Here is a 21,958-nt window from a genome sequence, read left to right on the forward strand (position 1 = left end):
ACTATGGAAAACAGTATGGAGGTTCCTTAAAAAACTAAAAATATAGCTGCCACATGATCCAGCAATCCCACTCCTGGGCATATACCCAGATGAAACTATAATTCAAAAAGATACACGCATCTTTACGTTCATAGCACTATTCACAATAGCCAAGACATGGAAACCACCTAAATGTCCATCAACAGATGAATGGATAAAGATGTGATTCATGTGTGCACACACACACACACACAATGGGATACTACTCAGCCATTAAAAAGAATGAAATAATGCCATTTGCAGCAATATGGATGGACCTAGAGATTATCATACTAAGTGAAGTCAGTTAGAAAGAGGAAAACAAATACCGTATGATAACACTTACAAGTGGGGTCTAAAATATGACACAGGGACTTCCCTGGTGGCGCAGTGGTTAAGAATCCGCCTGCCAATGCAGGGGACACGGGTTTGATCCCTGGTCCCGGAAGATCCCATATGCCACGGAGCAACTAAGCCCATGCGCCACAACTACTGAGCCTGCGCTCTAGAGCCCACGAGCCACAACTACGGAGCCTGTGTGCCACAACTACTGAAGCCTGAGCTCTAGAGCCCATGCTCCACAACAAGAGAGAAGCCACCGCAGTGAGAAGCCCGCACATTGCAACGAAGTGTAGCCCCCGCTCGCCACAACTAGAGAAAGCCCACGCGCAGCAATGAAGACCCAACACAACTAAAAATAAATAAATAAATATCCTTTAAAAAGTTAAAAAAAAATGACACAAATGAACTTATCTACAAAACAGAAATAGACTCACAGACATAGAGAACAGACTTGTAGTTGCCAAGAGGGAGGGGCGTAGAGGAGGGAAGGAATGGGAGTTTGGGATTAGCAGATGCAAACTACTATTTATAGGATGGATAAACAACAAGGTCCTACTGTATAGCACAGGGAACTATATTCAATATCCTGTGATAAACCATAATGGAAAAGAATATGAAAAAGAATATATTTATGTATAGTTGAGTCATGTTGCTGTACAGTAGTAATTAAAACAACACTGTAAATCAACTATACTTCAATTAAATTAAAAAAAAAAAAGCCTATGGCTGTCAAAGCAGAGGACATTCAGAAACAGGTATGGTTTTGGAAAAACAGTCCAGGCCAGCACTTCCCAGGAGGAAGATGGCTAAGACCGACACCCATGGTGCCCCACTGAAGACACGAAGATTCCACACTGATTCCACAGTGAAGTCCCCTCTGGTCCTACCTTGCTTTCTCCTTCAATCACGATGACAGGCACGGCAGTGGCAGGCCAGCGGTGTTTGGCTGGGAGAGGCTTGTCACAATTCCATAGAACTATGATCTGAAAGGGACAGGGGGTCGTGAGATGGCTTGGTAGGGCTAGATTTACATCGGCCTCCAACCCAAAGTTTCTTCTTACAGACAGAGAGAGAGGAAATGGGGATATAAGCAAGGCAGGATGGCAGACCTCAAAACTGAATTTAAAGTGAGTCCACTCCCCTCTGTACACCCGAAACTAACACAACATTGTAAATCAACTATCCTCCGATAAAAATTAAAAAAATAAAAGTGAGTCCACTCCTACACAACCCTCAGAACCCGATCACTCTAACAACCAAAGAGAGGGGACAAAAAGAGTAACCTAAGGAAAACTGTGTCAAGGGGGTAGGACAAAGCTGGGGAGGAAAAAAGTCATTTCAGGGTTGCTGGTTTTTAACAAAGTGTTTTTCTGAATTCTGATGTCTTATGATGACGAGTAAGATAACAACGCCGATCCAATTGAATAAAAACGCACACTGAACATCTGCGATGCATTCACGCTACACCAGGCAACATGGGAGAAAGAAGAGAATTCAAGATAGGACTGGCGTGAGCTCATGTTCTGGATTCTCCAGGATGGTTGCTGATTTCCTGTGATCCTGTTATTTCCAATAAAAACGTTTAGCTCCAAAATGCATACTTCCACGTGATTCCATTCTTTTGTCATGTGTAAACCTTCTTGTGTAATTTACAATTCAGAAAAACCACCGTTAAGAGTACGAGAGCGATACTAATTTGGAAAACATGATTACCATAGGTATCATCTTCCTTTCCCAATTTTATAATTAGTCACGGTGGCCGTGAAAGAAAAGTTGATGCCTCCTGACACCAACGAATTGGTTTCTGCTGTGGAATCTGAGTTTTCTGGGTCCTCTCAGTGGCCTTTCTGATGTTCCTTTATCACTCTGACACGTAAGAATGAAAGAATGTGCCTATGTATTCTTTAAAGAGTGTATTGGTATATATCAGGCTGGACAAAAAGTTCGCTCAGGTCTTTCCGAAAGATGTTAGAAGAACCCGAATGAACTTTTGGGCCAACCCAATATTTAACTTTACCCCAGGGCCAAGATCTCTTTGTAACCCACCCCTTACCTGTACCAGATTTCACTTCCAAGAACCTCTAAGCTGCTGAAAAGGGCGTAACGAGGCGTGACAAAGGAAAGGGGAGTAACGGGGCCGACGTGGGGAGCACAGTGTGTAGCCAGGAAGGCACAGGGAGGGCTGGGGGGCTCTGGTCCACTGAGAAGGAGGGCGCAGGCGCCGTGGTCAACACTGCCACTCACCTGAGCACAGTACTGGGATTTGGCGGCAGCCACGAGGAGTTTCAACACTGGCTGGGACTGAGAGACCAGGGGGGTCACCGCGTGGATGACTGCAGTGAATTTGGAGGGGGGCTTTAAACCTGAAACAGAAAGGGCAGAGAGGCCTAATGAAGCACTGAAAAACAAGACTTAGAAAATTCGTCCTCTCTGCTCTGCCTCGCCCTGGAGCTAATGTTCCCTTCCAGCGTATTTTTCCTCTGCCTCTTGTGTCCTGACAGAACAAAAACAAGGTGAAAAGCTGCTAGTTAACTGCCGCCTGAGTCTAGGGACCTGGATGATTTACAGTTCAATGCCCATTTCTAGAGTCTTCCTTTGATAGTCATTTCCTTCCTCCCTTGGGGAGGCATCTTTGATCTCCCTTCTGTTTTTTAGGCACCCAAAGTCTAATTATGCACACACACCACTACTCACCACTCTCTACCCAAGAAAGGATCTAACTCCAGTCACTTACGTCTTAGGATGGATTTTTGTAAACAGTGCTCTCTCTTCCAGGCTATGTGCATCTGTCTTACTCTTAATTATGTAGTTAAGGGGTTTTTGCCTGTTTGATACTATTTCAGATAATAACTAGCAAGTGGTAAAGGTTAAAAGAACAACGTCCAGAGCATGAGTGTCTATGTCTGAAGCTCAGTTCCACCACTGAGTGGTGGTGGGATCTTGGAAAAATTACTTAACCCTCTGTGCTTCCACAGCTGTGAAATGGGGCTGATAGCCACAGTATCAAAGTTACGGAGTTGTTATGAGAATTAAATTAAATGAGTTAATGCATACAGAGCACTTAGAACAGGACCTGCGGACAGCAAGTACTCAGCATGAGCTTACCGCTATCATAATCACCATCATCACTATTTCAGAGTAGAAGCTGCTCTACTCCCAAGAATCTCTTCTTTGTGTACCAGTGACACAGCTGAGAGGAAAAGTATGTGGTCCAGACCTCTGCCAACTGTGCGCTCTAAGGCCCGAGGTGGAAAGGTACTATAAATGCACAAAATAACAACTTCCACCAAAGAGAAAGCAGTGAGATGGCTTCTCCCGCAAAATGAGTTTTTCCATGAGAACACACTAAGAAATTGGAGACAGGTTAAAAAGGCTCCTTAAGGGCTTCCCTGGTGGCGCAGTGGTTGGGAGTCCGCCTGCGATGCAGGGGACACGGGTTCGTGCCCCAGTCTGGGAGGATCCCACCTGCCGTGGAGCGGCTGGGCCCGTGAGCCATGGCCGCTGAGCCTGCGCGTCTGGAGCCTGTGCTCCGCAACGGGAGAGGCCACAACAGTGAGAGGCCCGCGTACCGCAAAAAAAAAAAAAAAAAGGCTCCTAAAACTTCATTAGTTTAGAGACACTAATTTCACATTTTAGTAGTTTAAATATGAACAAGACAGTGCAGGGACATTCAAGTTAAGCTTTGGTAGTGACTGGACAAAGGCAAGAATCAGGCTATATATATCTCAAAGGATTATACGAACGTTTTGCAGGGCAAATTATACCATCCGACTAGTACTTTAATTGCATGTTAGAAAGAAGCTAGCTTTCCCACTATCTAGATACACATTCAAGGCTTTGCCAAGTAAGAAGAATAAATATGATAGAGGGGGTTCCCTTTTTTAGCAGTGAGGACAAGTCAGTGCTTTAAGACTCTCCTCTAACAGTTTAAGAAGCATCAATTACACACTTCTAATGTGCTAACTCTGCTAACTCCACACAAAAATCTGGAGTCTTTTTGCCATATCGACTTGAAAGATGCTTTATTATCCCAGGGTTTCTCAAATTTGGAACTATGAATGAGGAGAAGTGTCCAAGATGTTACTAACACTAGAGCGAACGGGGCTCCAAATACGTATATGTCTATGGCGGTAACAGCCTTTTGTAAAGCTTCGTCCCTCTGCCGGTTCCCTTTTCCCCATTATGACTAGACTAAAAGCTGCTTGAGAACAGAGCTTGTATCTCCTTTGACTTTTTATTTCTACCACCTAGCACTGCATTAACATGGCAAAGAAGATGAGCACAATAAATGTTGAATGAAGTGAATAAGTTTCTCCCCTATCATATATTCTTAAATCTTTTTCTTTTCCGTTTATTAGTTTGGTTTTTCTTTGGTCTGAGACAGAGAAGTTGGGATTGTGGAGAAAAACAAAAAGTAGGGAGAGCTCTCCTAACTCCATTTTATATAAGATGAGACTTAAAATTATAGTGAACCCCTTGTCGTGTTCAAAATGATCTGTAATTTGGGAAGCCTATTTCTCAAAAAGAAATGACCCTGCTAAATGCAAAGTACAGCGGCTCAGGTAAGAAAGGAGTTTCTCACTTTGCAATGCTCTGCTGGATTTATAATTCTTGACCTTGATACACCGTTTAGGACAGAGCTCTAGAAAGCAGTCTCCAACACAGGATGTTGCAAAGACACCGCGGTGGAATCGAAAAATCAAGGGACTTTAGTTCTGAATGACACCTGGCAGGTAAACCAGAATAACTCCCTGGAAGGCACTCACTTACCTAAATTAGCATAGTAGTAAGGGAAATCTCCCAGATAAGATGAATACTGTGGTAGGACGAACAATCCTCCAGGATGTTTGTTCCATATTAAACTGTTACGGGATATGTGCTTGAATATTCTGTCCTGAATAATCTAGAAAATGAAAACATGGCACATGGTGAGAGGAGACTGACGGTATCAGACGAGGAACACAGTCAATCCAAATTTGAGGGCTGATGGCACTCAAAGTAGTGAGTCTCCTCCCCCACCCCCAACCTGATTCTTCACTGAAACAGCCTGATTCTTCACTGATTCTCTGACACAGAGTGACAGAGCAATGGAAAAGAGTGAGAGAGAGAGAGAGAGAGAGAGAGAGAGAGAGAGAAGGAGATGAATAATGGCTAATCCAATTTCCTAATTAAACTGCAGTTTCACCATAAATTCTATCTTGTCTTTCTATAATAATAAGTCCACGCTCATGTCAAATTAGAGTGTGTAGAAGAGTTTCCCTGATGGCTGAGATCTAGCAGTGCTTCCAGATCCACATCAGGAAGATCTGTTCTCAGGGCACAGAGATGTCCATATAGAGACTGAGCTGGGAGCATATGGAATCCCGAAGCAGCTGAGGTTTTGATCTGTTCCTTTAATTCAGGAGGCAGATTTATTTGCTTGACATATCTCATTGTCCTTTCAAATTCAAGTATAGGACTTTGGGGTACTAGTCAGCTGAAGTTTTTCTACTTTTCATCTCAAAAAGTAGTGACTTAACAATTGCTCAAAACATCCTACATAACAGGACAAGAACCATGGCATACGGAGAATAATGATAGTCAAGCTAGTTCATTAGTTTCTTTGGACTTGAAGACCTTGCAGATCATTAAATTCTACATTTAGAGTCAAACATTCTCCCATCCCAAATCATTTGTCAGATGAATGTGATTAGTCCACTTTACAGTGGACTTTCAAACTCTTGTAATTATACCATCCACCCATTAAGATATGATTTGGCAAATAATTAACTTGATACAGAATTTCATGTTTTCAGCAATTTTTTTGTACTTAAAAAAAAAAAAAAAAAGCCTGGCATATATCTTTAGAGATTTAAGACCTAAACCATCATTTTCCAGGTCCCCATTTAATGCAATGTGATTTTAAGTACAGACCATTTTAAACGGAGTTGTATTATTTGCTAAAGTTATTACCACCCTCATCTCATCCCACATGGTGACACAAGTAATAAAATCAGCTGCATTTATCTTTGCAAACCTGATTGTGTTTATATTTCTTAATGAGAGAGAAGGAAGCAAGGAGGAAATTTAGAAGAACTCAAATATCTTAGTTCAATGATTTCTGCATTTTCTCTTTTCCCCAGATCAAAACTGCTCATTTTATATGGATTGGCAGAGGTTTCTAATTTGGGGAAGATTTTAGGAACCTTGCTCAAGCGTTAATGTTTGCTCTTTGTGGTTCAACAGAGATGTGTTAAAATGCTATTGTCTACGCATTAATTGTAAGAAAATTGTCATGGTTGTGCAGGGTTTTTACATGGCTAGCAATTTCACTTTGTACACCATTTATTCCAGTTTTTAATTATTTGTACCTTCCAATTCTACTGTCTACTTATTTTCCTTTATAGGTTTCCATTTAGACCCTCCCTTTTTTTGCTTTCCAAATTCATGTCCCTTCTAGCATGTGGCTGCTTAAATAAGTTTGGATATCAAGACACAGAAAACATTGACAAGGGATGGTGTCATAAATCCGACTTACATACAAGTGACATGGAAGTCAGAGATGTCACAAATTGGGTCCCTATTCACTTTGGGTCTCTGGGTGGTGTGATTCTCAATGTCATTGACTCTTTTTGATTCAGTATCACAGCATTGTCATCTTTTTGAAGACAAGGATATAAGTTATAGTATTCCTCGGAAGTTTCAAAAAGCATTTTATATTCTCTTCAAACAGGGTGATATCAGCAAAGGTATAAGAGCAATAGCAAATGTGGAAGTTAACTCAGGTTAAGCAATTTGCCACCTTTATGACTAACTAGCCTCATATGTAATAAGCAGTAATATATCACATTAATTATAACAATGTTTCAGAATCTATTAGGAAAAGTTGCCTAAATCTTCATACTTAAGACTTGAGTTTTTAAAAAAATCTCATTCCTGTGTTCATTTTCTAGGCATGGATTTTTCCATTTCTATTTTTACACAGCTATACTATCACAGATATTATACATTATAGATCTTTCCATATTATTCATAGCATTCATGGTTTACTTATCCTAAATGTCCAACAATAGTGCAATTATTTCCACGCAAAGCAATGAACATATTTATGAGTTAAAACTTTCCACATTTAGGACTGATGCTTTAGGATTTTGTCAAAGGGTATGAACACTTTAAAGGCTGTTCATACGTATTACCAAATGTCTTTCTGAAATGTTGATATCAACTTGCCTTACCAAAAGACTGACAGAGTATGGATCTCATTTCACCAAATAGAAAGGTCATTTTGTCCCTCTCCTAATGTCCAATTCTCCCTATTGCTACACTGGACAGCTCCCAGGAGCCTTTCAGGGCCCTTAGTACTCACTCTCAAACGCTGTGAATGAAGACATCATATTGAAACGTTGGACACTATAAAGAAAATCAACACATACATACACGCAAACACAGGCACAAAAAGTTTACACAGAATTTTTTTCCTTACAGCCCCAAATGGCACCCTCAATAAGGATGATATTTCTTATTAACATGAATTCAAAGGGAAGAATGACAGGCTCCTTATTTTTCATTTTTATGTGCCATCTATTTTTAAAATAATGGACAATTGATTATAGGTTCCAGTCATTCTAGGTGGCCTTGACTCTGTCTCTCTCTTTTTTTTTTTTTTGCAGTACGCAGGCCTCTCACTGTTGTGGCCTCTCCCTTTGCGGAGCACAGGCTCCGGACACGCAGGCTCAGCGGCCATGGCTCACGGGCCCAGCCGCTCCGCGGCATGTGGGATCTTCCCGGACCGGGGCACGAACCCGTGTCCCCTGCATCGGCAGGCGGACTCTCAACCACTGCGCCACCAGGGAAGCCCTGACTCTGTCTTTTGACCAATACAATGTTGCCTAATACACGCAGTGCCACCATATGCCACCTCATTCCAAACCAAAGCAAAATCTCCTATTTCTATTCTCTCACTGATTTTAAACTTTCCTTATACAACGGCATCAATAATACTATGGTCTGAATGTGCATATGGTTAGATAAGTGAAGAGAGAAACAGACAACCCTTCATAAAACAGCACTTAAAATTGTGTTTCCAAGCTACTGTGAGCTGTTTTCATATGTCATTACCATTGCATGCCATTTTCTTTTGCTCACCCTGATTCTGACTGAGCTCCTAAGGTTCAATCCTTAGTGCCAGGTTACTGTTGTGCAGTATTCTGACAAATAATGGAATCCAAGAACACTGTCTTTGCAGTATTTGATCATTGTCTCTATCATTACTTCTCAATTTGCACCAAAAAATGAGCTCCGAAGAGCCTAGCTCTTATTAAATAGCTCCTTAATTCCAAGGTGCAGAATTAGGAAGTTTCAAGCAGACTAGAAATACTAGGCAAATCCCAAGCAGGAGAGAGTGCAGCACAGCTGAACGTACTAACAACTTGACCCTGGCATTGGAAAGAAAGATGAGGTGTCCTGTTTCCAACGGTATCTAAGCACTACCTACAGCTCTAAGGCTCATAATCACCAAAGAGCAAGTAATTCCCTTCCCGCGACTCAGAATACAGCACGTAAGGAAGAAAGAGTCTCCGGGTAGAGCATCCCCGAACAAGGGATCTTCAAATGTACGTTGTCCAAGGGTAATGCTGCATTACCCTGACCATAGGCACTCCAGCAGGAACTGAAGGACATATTATCTCAAGTAGGAATTTTTGATTTGTGATAGTTAAATCGTTCTTATGAACATATTGGTTGTTTATCAGGGTATGTGGATGGCATTTTCTGGTATTTTTCTCTGCTTTTCTGTTTACATTGGATCCTGGGGTAATCTAAGCTCTGGATTAAAAAGGGAAACTGGATGGTATCTCTCATGCAATTCAGCTGAGAGGTCAAATTGTTAAAATCCAATTTTGGAACTATATGAGGAGTTTTTGTCAGTTGCAATAAATTTGAATGAAGTATATGGTTAGAGTGTTCTAAAAACAACTGTGCTCCAGGCCGCATGGGTCCTTGGGGGCATAGGAGGGCGTTTGCCCCGCCCACTCGGGCCTGGGGAGCCTGCTGAGCTCCCAGGCTGGTCCCCTGCCCTCCAAGATCCCCCCTCCCCCCAGCCACATTGGTCCTGGGGGCATAGGGGGGAGGCCAGGGGAGATCAGGAGAGGTAGGCGGGAGGGGCTCTCTGGGACCGGAGGAGCAGGAGAGGAGAGGAGGGCATTTGCCCCGCCCACTCAAGCCCAGGAAGCCTGCTGGGCTGCCAGGTGAGGTCCCCTGTCCTCTGAGACCAGGGTGGGGGGCACAGCTGGGTCCCTTCTGTTCCTTCAGCCTGAGCCCGACTTCCCACAGGCCCCAGGGCCTGTGGGTCCTGAGCATTGGCCCCGCCCACCACCCAAACCTCACCCTTGCTTAGGCCCCACCCTGCACAGCCAAGGCCTCCCCCGACTTTTTTTCCCCCTCCTCCGCTTTTTCACTATTATGGTACTGCTGTACCTTCCGGTTGTTGATTCACCTATATTTTTATTTTCATATTCTTTCTAACATATCTGTTAGTTTCCTAGTCTAATTTTATTTTTTACTTTGTTATGTTCTCTCTCTCTTTTTTTTTTTTTTGCCACCCCACATGGCTTGCGGGATCTTGGTTCACAAGAAGGGGATTGGGCCGAAACTCCTACGGTGGGAGCTCTGAGTCCGAACCACTGGACTAACAGAGAACCTCAGACCCCAGGGAGTATTCATCGGACTGAGGTCTCACAGAGGTCCTCATCTCAGCACCAAGACCCAGCTCTACCCAATAGCCTACAAACTCCAGTGTTGGAATCCACAGGCCAAACAACCAGTAAGACAGGAACACAATCCCACTCAAAAAATAGAGAGAGAGAGAGAGAGAGGGCAAAAAATTATGTCACAGATGAAGGAGCAAGGTAAAAACCTACAAGACCAAATAAATGAAGAGGAAGTAGGCAATCTACCTGAAAAAGACTCCAGAGTAATGATAGTAAAGATGATAAGGATCTCGGAAATAGAATGGAGGCATGGATTGAGAAAATACAAGAAATGTTTAACAAAGATATAGAAGAACTAAAGAACAAACAAACAGAGATGAACGACACCATAACTGAAATGAAAAATACACTAGAAGGAAACAATAACAGAATAACTGAGGCAGAACAAATAAGTGAGCTGGAAGACAAAATGGTGGAAATAACTGCCAAGGAGCAGAATAAAGAAAAAAGAATGAAAAGAATTGAAGAAAATCTCAGAGACATCTGGGACAATGCTAAAAGCACCAACATTCAAATTATAGGGGCCCCAGAAGAAGAAGAGAAAAAGAAAGGGTCTGAGAAAATATTTGAAGAGATTATAGTCAAAAACTTCCCTAACATGGGAAAGGCAATGGTCACCCAAGTCCAGGAAGCACAGAGAGTCCCATACAGGATAACCCTAGGAAAAATACACCAAGACACATATTAATCAAACTAACAAAAATTAAATTTAAAGAAAAAATATTAAAAGCAGCAAGGGAAAAACAAACAATAACATCCAAAGGAATCCCCATAAGGTTATCAGCTGATTTTTCAGCAGAAACTCGGCAGGCCAGAAGGGAGTGGCAGGACATACTTAAAGTGATGAAAGGGAAGAAACTACAACCACGATTACTCTACCCAGCAAGGATCTCATTCAGACTTGACAGAGAACTGAAAAGCTTTTCAGACAAGCAAAAGCTAAGAGAATTCAGCACCACTAAACCAGCTTTACAACAAATGCTAAAGACACTTCTCTAGGTGGGAAACACAAGAGAAGAAGACCCACAAAAACAAACCCAAAACAATTAAGAAAATGGTAATAGGAACATACATATCGATAATAACCTTAAATGTAAATAGATTAAATGCCCTAACCAAAAGACACAGACTGACTGAATGGATACAAAAACAAGACCCATATATATGCTGTCTACAAGAGACCCACTTCAGACCTAGGGACACATACAGACTGAAAGTGAAGGGATGGAAAAAGATATTCCCTGTAAATGGAAACCAAAAGAAAGCTGGAGTAGCAATTCTCGTATCAGATAAAATAGACTTTAAAATAAAGATTGTTACAAGAGATAAGGAGGGACACTACACAGTGATCAAGGGATCAATCCAAGAAGAAGATATAACAATTATAAATGTTTACGCACCCAACATAGGAGCACCTCAATACATAAGGCAAATGCTAACAACCATGAAAGGCGAAATCAACAGTAACACAGTAATAGTAGGGGACTTTAACACCCCACTGACACCAATAGACAGATCATCCAAACAGAAAATAAATACGGAAACACATACTTTAAATGACATAATAGAACAGATAGATTTAACTGATATTTACAGAATTTCCACCCAAGAGTGGCAGAATACACTTTCTTCTCAAATGCACATGGAACATTCTCCAGGATACATCACATCTTGGGTCACACATCAAGCCTCGGAAAATTTAAGAAAATTGAAATCATATCAAGCATCTTCTCTGACCACAACACTATGAGACTGGAAATCAATTACAGGAAAAAAAACTGTAAAAAACACAAATACATGGAGGCCAAACAGTGCACTACTAAATAATCAAGAGATCACTGAAGAAATCAAAGAAGAAATTTAAAAATACCTAGAAACAAATGAAAATATGACGACCCAAACCTATGGGATGCAGCAAAAGCAGTTCTAAGAGGGAAGTTTATAGCAATTCAATCTCACCTCAAGAAACAAAAAAAATCTCAAATAAACAATCTAATCCTACACTTAAAGCAACTAGAGAAAGAAGAACAAAGAAAACCCAAAGTCAGTATAAAAAAAGAAATTATAAAGCACAGAGCAGAAATAAATGAAATAGCAATGAAGAAAACAATAGCAAAGATCAATAAAACTAAAAGCTGGTTCTTTGAGAAGATAAAAAAAGTTGATAAACCCTTAGCCAGACTCATCAAGAAAAAACGAGAGAGGATGCAAATCAATAAAGTTAGATATGAAAAAGGAGAAATTGCAACTGACACCACATAAATACAAAGGATTATAAGAGACTACAAACAACTATATGCCAATAAAATGGACAACCATGAAGAAATGGACAAATTCTTAGAAACGTACGATTTTCCAAGACTGAACCAGGAAGAATCAGAAAATATAAACAAAACTATCACAAGTAATGAAATTGAAACCGTAATTTAAAATCTTCCAACAAACAAAAGTCCAGGACCAGATGGCTTCACAGGAAAATTCTATCAAACATTTAGAGAAGAGCTAACACCGATTCTTCTCAAACTCTTCCAAAAAATTGCAGAGGGAGAAACACTCCCAAATTCATTCTACGAAGCCACCATCATCCTGATACCAAAACCAGAAAAAGATATAACAAAAAAAGAAAATTACAGACCAATATCACTGATTAACATAGATACAAAAATCCTGAACAAAATACCAGCAAACAGAATCCAACAACACAGTAAAAGGATCATACACCATGATCAAGTGGGATTTATCCCAAGGATTCTTCAATATACACAAATCAATCAATGTGATACACCACATTAATAAATTAAGGTATAAAAACCATACGATCATCTCAATAGATGCAGAGAAAGCTTCTGACAAAATTCACCACCCATTTATGATAAAAACTCTCCAGAAAACGGGCATATAGGGAACCTACCTCAACATAATAAAGGCAATATATGACAAACCCACAGCAAGCATCATACCCAATGGTGAAAAACTGAAAACATTTCTGCTAAGATCAGGAACAAGACAAGGATGACCACTCTCGCCACTATTATTCAACATAGTTTTGGAAGTCATAGCCATGGCAGTTAGAGGAGAAAAAGAAATAAAAGGAATACAAATTAGAAAAGAAGAAGTAAAACTGTCACTGTTTGCAGATGACATGATACTATACACAGAGAATCCTAAAGATGCCACCAGAAAAATACTAGAGCTAATCAATGAATTTGGTAAAGTTGCAGGATATAAAATTAATGCACAGGAATCTCTTGCATTCCTATACACTAATGATAAAAAATCTGAAAAAGAAATTAAGGAAACATTCCCATTTACCATTGCAACAGAAACAATAAAATACCTAGGAATAAACCTACCTAGGGAGACGAAAGACCTGTATGCAGAAAACTATAAGACACTGATGAAAGAAATTAAAGATGATACAAACAGATGGAGAGATATGCCATTTTCTTGGATTGGAAGAATCGGTATTGTGAAAATGATGATACTACCCAAAGCAATCTACAGATTCAATGCAATCCCTATCAAACTACCAATGGAATTTTTTACAGAATTAGAACAAAAAATCTTAAAATTTGTATGGAGACAAAAAAGACCCTGCATAGCCAAAGCAGTGTTGGCGAAAAAAAATGGAGCTGGAGGAATCAGACTCCCTGAGTTCAGACTATACTACAAAGCTACAGTAATCAAGACAATATGGTACTAGAACAAAAACCGAAATATAGAACAATGGAACAGGATAGAAACCCAGAGATAAACCCACACACCTATGGTCAACTAATCTATGACAAAGGAGGAAAGGATATACAATGGAAAAAAGACAGCCTCTTCAATAAATGCTGCTGGGAAAACTGGACAGCTACATGTAAAAGAATGAAATTAAAACACTCCCTAACACCATACACAAAAATAAACTCAAAATGGATTAGAGACGTAATGTAAGACTGGACACTATAAAACTCTTAGAGGAAAATATAGGAAGAACACTCTTTGACATAAATCACAGCAAGATCTTTTTTGATCCACCTCCTAGAATAATGGAAATAAAAACAAAAATAAATAAATGGGACCTAATGAAACTTAAAAGCTTTTGCAAAGCAAAGGAAACTACAAACAAGACGAAAATACAACCCTCAGAATGGGAGAAAATATTTGCAAACAAATCAACGGACAAAGGATTAATCTCTAAAATATATAAGCAGCTCATGCAGCTCAATATTAAAAAAAAACAAACAACCCAGTCATAAATGGGCTGAAGACCTAAATAGATATTTCTCCAAAGAAGACATGCAGATGGCCAAGAAGCACATGAAAAGCTGCTCAACATCACTCATTATCAGAGAAATGCAAATCAAAACTACAATGAGGTATCACCTCACACCAGTTAGAATGGGCATCATCAGAAAATCTAGAAACAACAAATGCTGGAGAGGGTGTGCAGAAAAGGGAACCCTCCTGCAGTGTTGGTGGGAATGTAAATTGATACAGCCACTATGGAGAACAGTATGGAGGTTCCTTAAAAAACTAAAAATGGAATTACCCTGTGACCCAGCAATCCCACTCCTGGACATATACCCAGAGAAAACCATAATTCAAAAAGACACATGCACCCCAATGTTCATTGCAGCCCTATTCACAATAGCCAGGTCATGGTAGCAACTTAAATGTCCACTGACAGACGAGTGGATAAAGAAGATGTGGTACATATATACAATGGAATATTACTCGGCCATAAAAAGGAACGAAATTGGGTCATCCGTAGAGACGTGGATGGATCTAGAGACTGTCATACAGAGTGAAGTAAGTCAGAAAGAGAAAAACAAATACCGTATATTAACACATATATGTGGAACCTAGAAAAGTGCTACAGATGAACCAGTTTGCAGGGCAGAAATAGAGACACAGATGTAGAGAACAAACGTACGGACACCAAGGTGGGAAAGTGGCAGAGGGGTGTGGTGGGATAAATTGTGAGAGTGGGATTGATATATATACACTAATATGTATACAGTGGTTAACTAATAAGAACCTGTTGTATAAAAAAAAAATAAAATTCAAAAATTAGAAAAAAAATAGAGAGAGACATGTACCACAATGTTCACTGCAGCACTATTTACAATAGCCAGGACATGGATGCAACCTAAGTGTCTGTGGACAGATGAATGGATAAAGAAGATGTGGCACATGTATACAATGGAATATTACTCAGCCATAAAAAGAAACGAAATTGAGTTATTTGTAGTGAGGTGGATGGACCTAGAGTCTGTCATACAGAGTGAAGTAAGTCAGAAGGAGAAAAACAAATACTGTATGCTAACACGTATATATGGAATCTGAAAAAAAAAAAAGGTTATGAAGAATCTAGGGACAGGAGAGGAATAAAGCCACAGATGTAGAGAATGGACGTGAGGACACAGGGAGGGGGAAGGGTAAGCTGGGACGAAGTGAGAGAGTGGCATGGACTTATATATACTACCGAATGTAAAATAGATAGCTAGTGGCAAGCAGCCGCATAGCACGGGGAGATCAGCTTGGTGCTTTGCGATGACCTAGAGGGGTGAGATAGGGAGGGTGGGAGGGAGGCTCAAGAGGGAGGGGATATGGGGACATACGTATGCATATGGCTGATTCACTTTGTTGTACAACAGAAACTAACACAGTATTGTGAAGCAATTATACTCCAATAAAGATCTATTAAGAAAAAAAACAAAAAACAAAAACACTGTGTCTCTAAAGAACTGCATGGCTCAAATCGAAGGGGAAAACGGCTTTCCAGTCACAGAGATGAAAACAGCTTGACTTAAGATCCTATGCTGGTGAATATAACACATCCAACTGTTATTATAAGATAATTGAGTTCTGCTAACTTAATAGGCAAGAGACCAGAGCTATGCAATAAACCATACTCAAAAGAAATGTAATTAATGAGACACCATCTTTCATCTGGCGAATTAACAAAGCTGTGTGTGTGTTTTAATTATGATTCTGAAGGCTGACAAGGATATAGTAAGAGAGGGTGTCCCCCAGATGGCCTGTGAGAATCTAGATTGATTCAACCTCTTTGAAGAGCAATTTGGCAATACCTATCATGAGTCTTAGTCATGCCTGGACTCTTGGGTTGAGTAATCTCATTTCAGGGACTCCATCTAAAGAAATAAAGACATAGTCTAAGATACATGTAGAAGGGCATTGGTTGGATAAAGATATCTCTATCTCTAAAAAAGAAATAATTAGAAATAACATTAATAGTCAGCAATAGCAGATTGGTTAAATAAATAGAGGTTCACTAAGGGATGGAATATAGGGTGAAAAAATGAAAACATGTGGTCTGGATGTATAGCCAAAAATGCATAAAAGTGGCATGTGAAAACACTGAGGAAAGAATAACTTAAGAAATATATCAGGGGAATTCCCTGGCAGTCCAGTGGTTAGGACTCTGTGCTCTCACTGCCCTCACTGCCGAGGGCCTGGATTCAATCCCTGGTCTGGGAACTAAGATCCCATAAGCTGTGTGGTATGGCAAAAAAAAAAAAAAGAAGGAAATGTATTGGAGCAACGGCAGAAAAATTTGTCAAAAAAAAAAAAAGTTTAGCTTTTTCAACACAGACCATATATAAAAGTAAATTGGATTAAATAGTTAAATGTAAAAAATTAACCATGAAAGTACTAGAAAATACTAATGTGTACGTGTGTTGCACATAAATAAAATTATGGGTCAAAAAGTCCTTTCTAAACAGTAGCAAATGGAAAAGCTGGAGATGAAAAGATTGCCCCATGATAAACAAAACAGAAAGCATACCACAAATTGGGGGGAATATTCGCTACAAAAGAATCAAAGGTTAATCTTTTTAAACCTAATAAGCTCTTAAAAATTAATGAGAAAAGCGGGACAACGTTGTGGCCATTTCTATTTCTTTCTTTGTGAGCTGCCTGAGCAAGAAACATACAAGAAATATTCATTCTTACTAAGATCTCAAGAAAATAATGACTTATCATTTTTAAGGATATAATGTCCAATATGGTGAAAGTGAAAAAAATAAATATAATTAAAATAGGTTCTCTCATCTAAGCTGGAGGGAATATAAATTAGTTGAATTCTATTGCAGGAAAATTGACAGTTCATATTCGAAATCTTAGCATTTGGCATATTGTTTGAGCCAGGACTTTGAATTCAAGGAATTTATCCTAAGGAAGTAATCTTGAATCTGCACAACAACTTGGCACTGAGGCTATTAGCTTCAATGATGTATATAATAATTGAAAACCAGAAACAATTTTAATAGCCTCAAACTGGGGATTAATTAACGGAATTAAGTGACATCATGAATGGAATATTATATAGCCATTAAAATAACTGTAGTAAAATCTAATGAGATACTAGGAATAATTATTAAGCAGAAAAAACAGGTTATAAACTAAGTATAGAAAAACTCCTCTTTAAATTAAAAATGACAACATATTTATGCATTTGCACAGAAAAAAATGAATATGTTTATATGTGTGTATATATGTCAATAGTGATTTGTATGGGTAGATTATTTTATTTTTGTGCTATAAGTATTTTCTATTATTTTCTAAAAGGAATATGCACTTCTTTGATAAAAAGCACTCATTCCAAAAAGCAAACAAACAAACAAACAAAACCCAAAACAAGTGACATTCAATTTTCCTTAAGAAGGACCTAGGAAGGGTCTTAGATGGAAGACAGGATCAAAGAAAAGGTTCAAATTTATTACATATTCAAATCTGCTGCTATGTACAGAAGTAAAAACCCAATCAATTTTCATTGAGGAGAGTGCTTTTGGAGGAATAAGAGAAATTTGCTTGTAATAAGGAAGCCCTTGGAAGGCATTGTACCCTATCCCCTTTCATGGGGAAACCTGGGTCCTAAATAGCCCTTTTCACTTAGTTCCAGGATGAAAACGACACAACCCATTTACAAGAGGACACTGGGATAGAGCCTGGCCCCGCAAAAGCAGGAGGCCCAGGCTAGGCTCAGGGTAGGTAAGCCCCACAGTGTGCCTGGGGTATGACCAGAGTTGGCTCTGGTACCCAGGATGGCAAGACAACAGCAATGGCACAAAACAGGATGACTTCAGTTTTCTTGGTGTTTTTCAGACTTAGCATAGTGTATACTCCCAATTACATTAGCTTTTGGAGCAGTAATAACTTTTCCAAAGAAAATATTTCAGAAGTGAGGCCACAAATGCCCCTACTTCTCGCGGTGGACACCTCAGAATCACCTTGATGCTGTGCTTCACCTGAGGACCTCTGCTCTCCTTCCTGTAACTCATGAGTGTGCAGATCCAGAAATCTTTTCTCAGCTCTTTGTGCTGCTTTGGTGTAGCCTCAGGCCATCGCTATCTGCTCTACTTCCAAAGGTTTTAATCATCTCCATGCTTCCCTTTCCTTTTTTCCTCCTGCCTTAAAAAAGGCAACTCGAAGATGGGCACCCATCTGTCTAGAATAGTTTCTGATCTCATAAAGTTTAACACTTTCTGTACCAGATGGGTGTAATCCTGATTTTCTTCTTAACACATCCTTGCAGCAATGATGCTAGCTGGGCTGCATATGTCTTGAGAATAAATTTGGCTGTATCCTAATGCCATTGGATTACAGTACCCAGTAAACTATTCATATTTTTAGAATGGGAGAAGATTTTCCCCTACTTGGTCACTATCTGTTTCCTAAGTGGGCTCCAGAAATATGCTTTCAAAGGATGCCATTGAGTGTGAATGACAGGAGGACAGTCATTAGCTACCTGTCTCTGAAATGATGTAAGACAGAGCCCATCTCTGTGTCAAGGAGTGTAATTTCTCCTATGTCAGCTTTCCTCATTGGAGTCTGTCAAGAATGGAGGTCTTTGCTTGGGCACGGCAGAGCAGGTAAAAAGGGGTTAACTGACACATTCAAGTACAGAAGGTTCGGTTTCGCCCCATTTGACCAATTACACATCACTAATAGCAAAAGAGAAGGCTGAGAGAAACATATAAAGGACCATTATTTAAGACCAAGAACCAAGTGGTCTCACTTACCTCTAGTGTAGTTAATACAATCTTCTCAACTGAAGAAAAATAAGCCTCCCACAAGAATTGTGTCTGCTGTCTAAGTGCTAGGATTTTATCCTGATGAATAGACCTGATTGTAGAAGGAATCTGTAACACAAAGTGAACACATAATAACTATAACCGGATAACAATAAGATGCCATTTGATCAAAATAACCCACTTGGGTTAGGCTTTTATTCTTCATAGCCTTCAGCTTCTAGCATACAGATCTACTAAAAATCACCAACCCCTAAATTGAAAGGCCCTTCAGAGGTGTCAGCTACAAACAGCACTTACTGGGAATCAGCTTTAAGGACCTTAAATGCACGGGAGTTAGAGCTCGCTTCTAAGATTTGGTAGCAGCTTATCAGTTGCTTAGGGTGTTCCTACAGTAGTCTTTGCTGTTTTCTCTTCTCAGATTCCCACACATCCTTGATCCTGCCCATGGACAACCAAGTACTACAGAGAAGGAGCTACGGCCTTGCAGCAAGGCTGAGAGACATCATCCCGCAAGCACTTCTAAGGCACACCACGCCAGGGACTACAAATGATCTACGGAAAGGCTTTTTAGGGACTGTCTCTGAGTCTCTCCATTTAATATGCAGCTGGGGTAGTCATTTCTATATGCATGTATCTCCTACCTCTCCCTGAGAGCTTTCTGCTCCCCAGGCTTCTCTTTGTGGCTGCAGCTCTTACACCAAACTAACACAATCTGTCATACATGTTTAACCATCACTGCTCTCTACCAGGCTGCACAATTTTTAAGGGGGGTCTATGCCCTGTCCATCCTGCTACACTTTTTATAGCTAGGAGAGTGGCTTTTATGTGTAGGTACACCTCAGAGACACTGTGTGTTCAGCTCTAGACCAACACAATAAAACAAATATCGCAATAAAGCGAGTCACACAAAACTTGTGTGGTTTCCCAGTGCATATAAATGTTACGTGACACTACAGTCTATTAAGTGTGCAATAGCATAATGTCTAAAAACACAAGGTAACTACCTTAATTAAAAATACTTATTACTAGGGGCTTCCCTGGTGGCGCAGTGTTTGAGGGTCCGCCTGCCGATGCAGGGGACGCGGGTTCGTGCCCTGGTCCGGGAAGATCCCACGTGCCGCGGAGCGGCTGGGCCCGTGAGCCATGGCCGCTGAGCCTGTGCGTCTGGAGCCTGTTGCTCCATGACGGTGAGGCCGCAGCGGTGAGAGGCCCGCGTACCGCAAAAAAAAAAATACTTATTACTAAAACGTCCTCACTAACCATCATCTGACAACACAGGGTTGACACAAACCTTCAATTGGTTGGAAAAAAAAAAAAAGCATCTACGAAGCATAAGCGAGGTATGCCTGTTGTAGTTATTCAATAAATAGAAGTGGAATTGAACGTGGCCATCTGAAGCCACCAAAGGGATATCATTTTCACTAGCAGTATAACTCAGTGGTTAAGCACAGGAACATGGGAGTTAGACCACAGTGGGAGTCTTGGCTCTGCCATTTACTAGCCCTGCTTCCCTGGACAAGTTACATGATCTCTCAAAGATTTCATTTCTTCACTTATAAAATGATATAGTACTAACATCATAAGGATATAGTACTAACATCATAAGGTTGTTATGAAGATCACATAAGTGCTTTGCACAATGCCTAGCACATGGGAAGCTTTATTAACAAAGTAATTATTACCACTACTATTATTATTGACTTAAGGGTGATGATATTCAAAGACAGACCAATTGCTTAATGTCTGCATGTGAACTTGCTTGGGTCTGGAGCTCTGAAATGTACTTCCTGGGTATCTGGTGAGTCTCCTTGGTTTGCTCCCTATCTTCACCTATAGCCCAAAGGCTATTTCATTTATGGAGTCTATACTTAGGGGAGATTCCTTGTGATTAGCAACTGTCCTTTTGTGCTCACCTCTTTCTGCATGCTTGCCTCCCTAATGTGTAATTAATCAGACAGGCATGGGAGCCTGGACGGAAGCAGGAATGCTCTGCTAGCTGCTTTAGTAAAAAAGTTATCCATGGCATTGTGACTAAGACTACATCTGAATTTCCAGTGGTGGCGAAGGAAGTAGGAGCAGTTTTTTTTATTTTATTTTTTTGCGGTACACGGGCCTCTCACTGCTGTGGCCTCTCCCGTTGCGGAGCACAGGCTCTGGATGCGCAGGCTCAGCGGCCATGGCTCACGGGCCCAGCCGCTCCGCGGCATGTGGGATCTTCCTGGACCGGGACACGAACCCGCGTCCCCTGCATCGGCAGGCGGACTCTCAACCACTGTGCCACCAGGGAAGCCCTGGAGCATATTTTTTGATTCAAGACCACACTTACGGGAAGCCATAGAACTGGTTCACAGTATCTACATGAGGACAAGTTCACCTCCTTTGGCAATGTCCAGAAGCAGATACTCAATGTGCAGCCCCAAAGTGCGTATCTGGATTCCCAACACTGAAGCAGCATGGAGGCAACAGGTAAAGGAGAAACATTAGCCTGAAACCAGAGCTCAAGGTCAAGTGGAAATAAAATATCCTTGAAGGAGGTAGAGAAACCATTCAGATCATGGATGCTTCATAAGCCAAAGAACATTTATTTTTATTTACTGAGAAAATTACTCAGATTGCCCAAGAAAGACTAGAAAAAAATTACCTTCCTCAATTTCCATAATCATGCCCTCTTCTGAATATCAGTGGTATTTTCTAAGAGTCATACAGGTAGACTGTTTCATTATGATCATGAGGAACCAGTCCATTAGAAAAATGTCAAAAGCTATCATCACTGTGTGCTCTCCAGAAAACTGAGTAGGCTGTGGTTAT

At 40.4% G+C, this 21,958-nt stretch overlaps 1 protein-coding gene across 1 annotated transcript in view; it reads right to left on the reverse strand.

The window, feature by feature from the left end:
• The window catches only part of EXT1 (exostosin glycosyltransferase 1), a 291,933-nt gene that overhangs the window by 17,140 nt on the left and 252,835 nt on the right, over nt 1-21,958 (reverse strand). The window contains exons 4-7 of the mRNA XM_059995092.2: nt 19,139-19,258; nt 5,131-5,263; nt 2,605-2,723; nt 1,248-1,343 (exon numbers count right to left, since the gene is read on the reverse strand). Coding sequence (XP_059851075.1) covers nt 1,248-1,343; nt 2,605-2,723; nt 5,131-5,263; nt 19,139-19,258 — 468 coding nt within the window. The remainder of the gene's footprint in view (nt 1-1,247; nt 1,344-2,604; nt 2,724-5,130; nt 5,264-19,138; nt 19,259-21,958) is intronic.

This window comes from Delphinus delphis, chromosome 17 (assembly GCF_949987515.2).
Source record: "Delphinus delphis chromosome 17, mDelDel1.2, whole genome shotgun sequence".
NCBI classification, from domain to species: domain Eukaryota; kingdom Metazoa; phylum Chordata; class Mammalia; order Artiodactyla; family Delphinidae; genus Delphinus; species Delphinus delphis.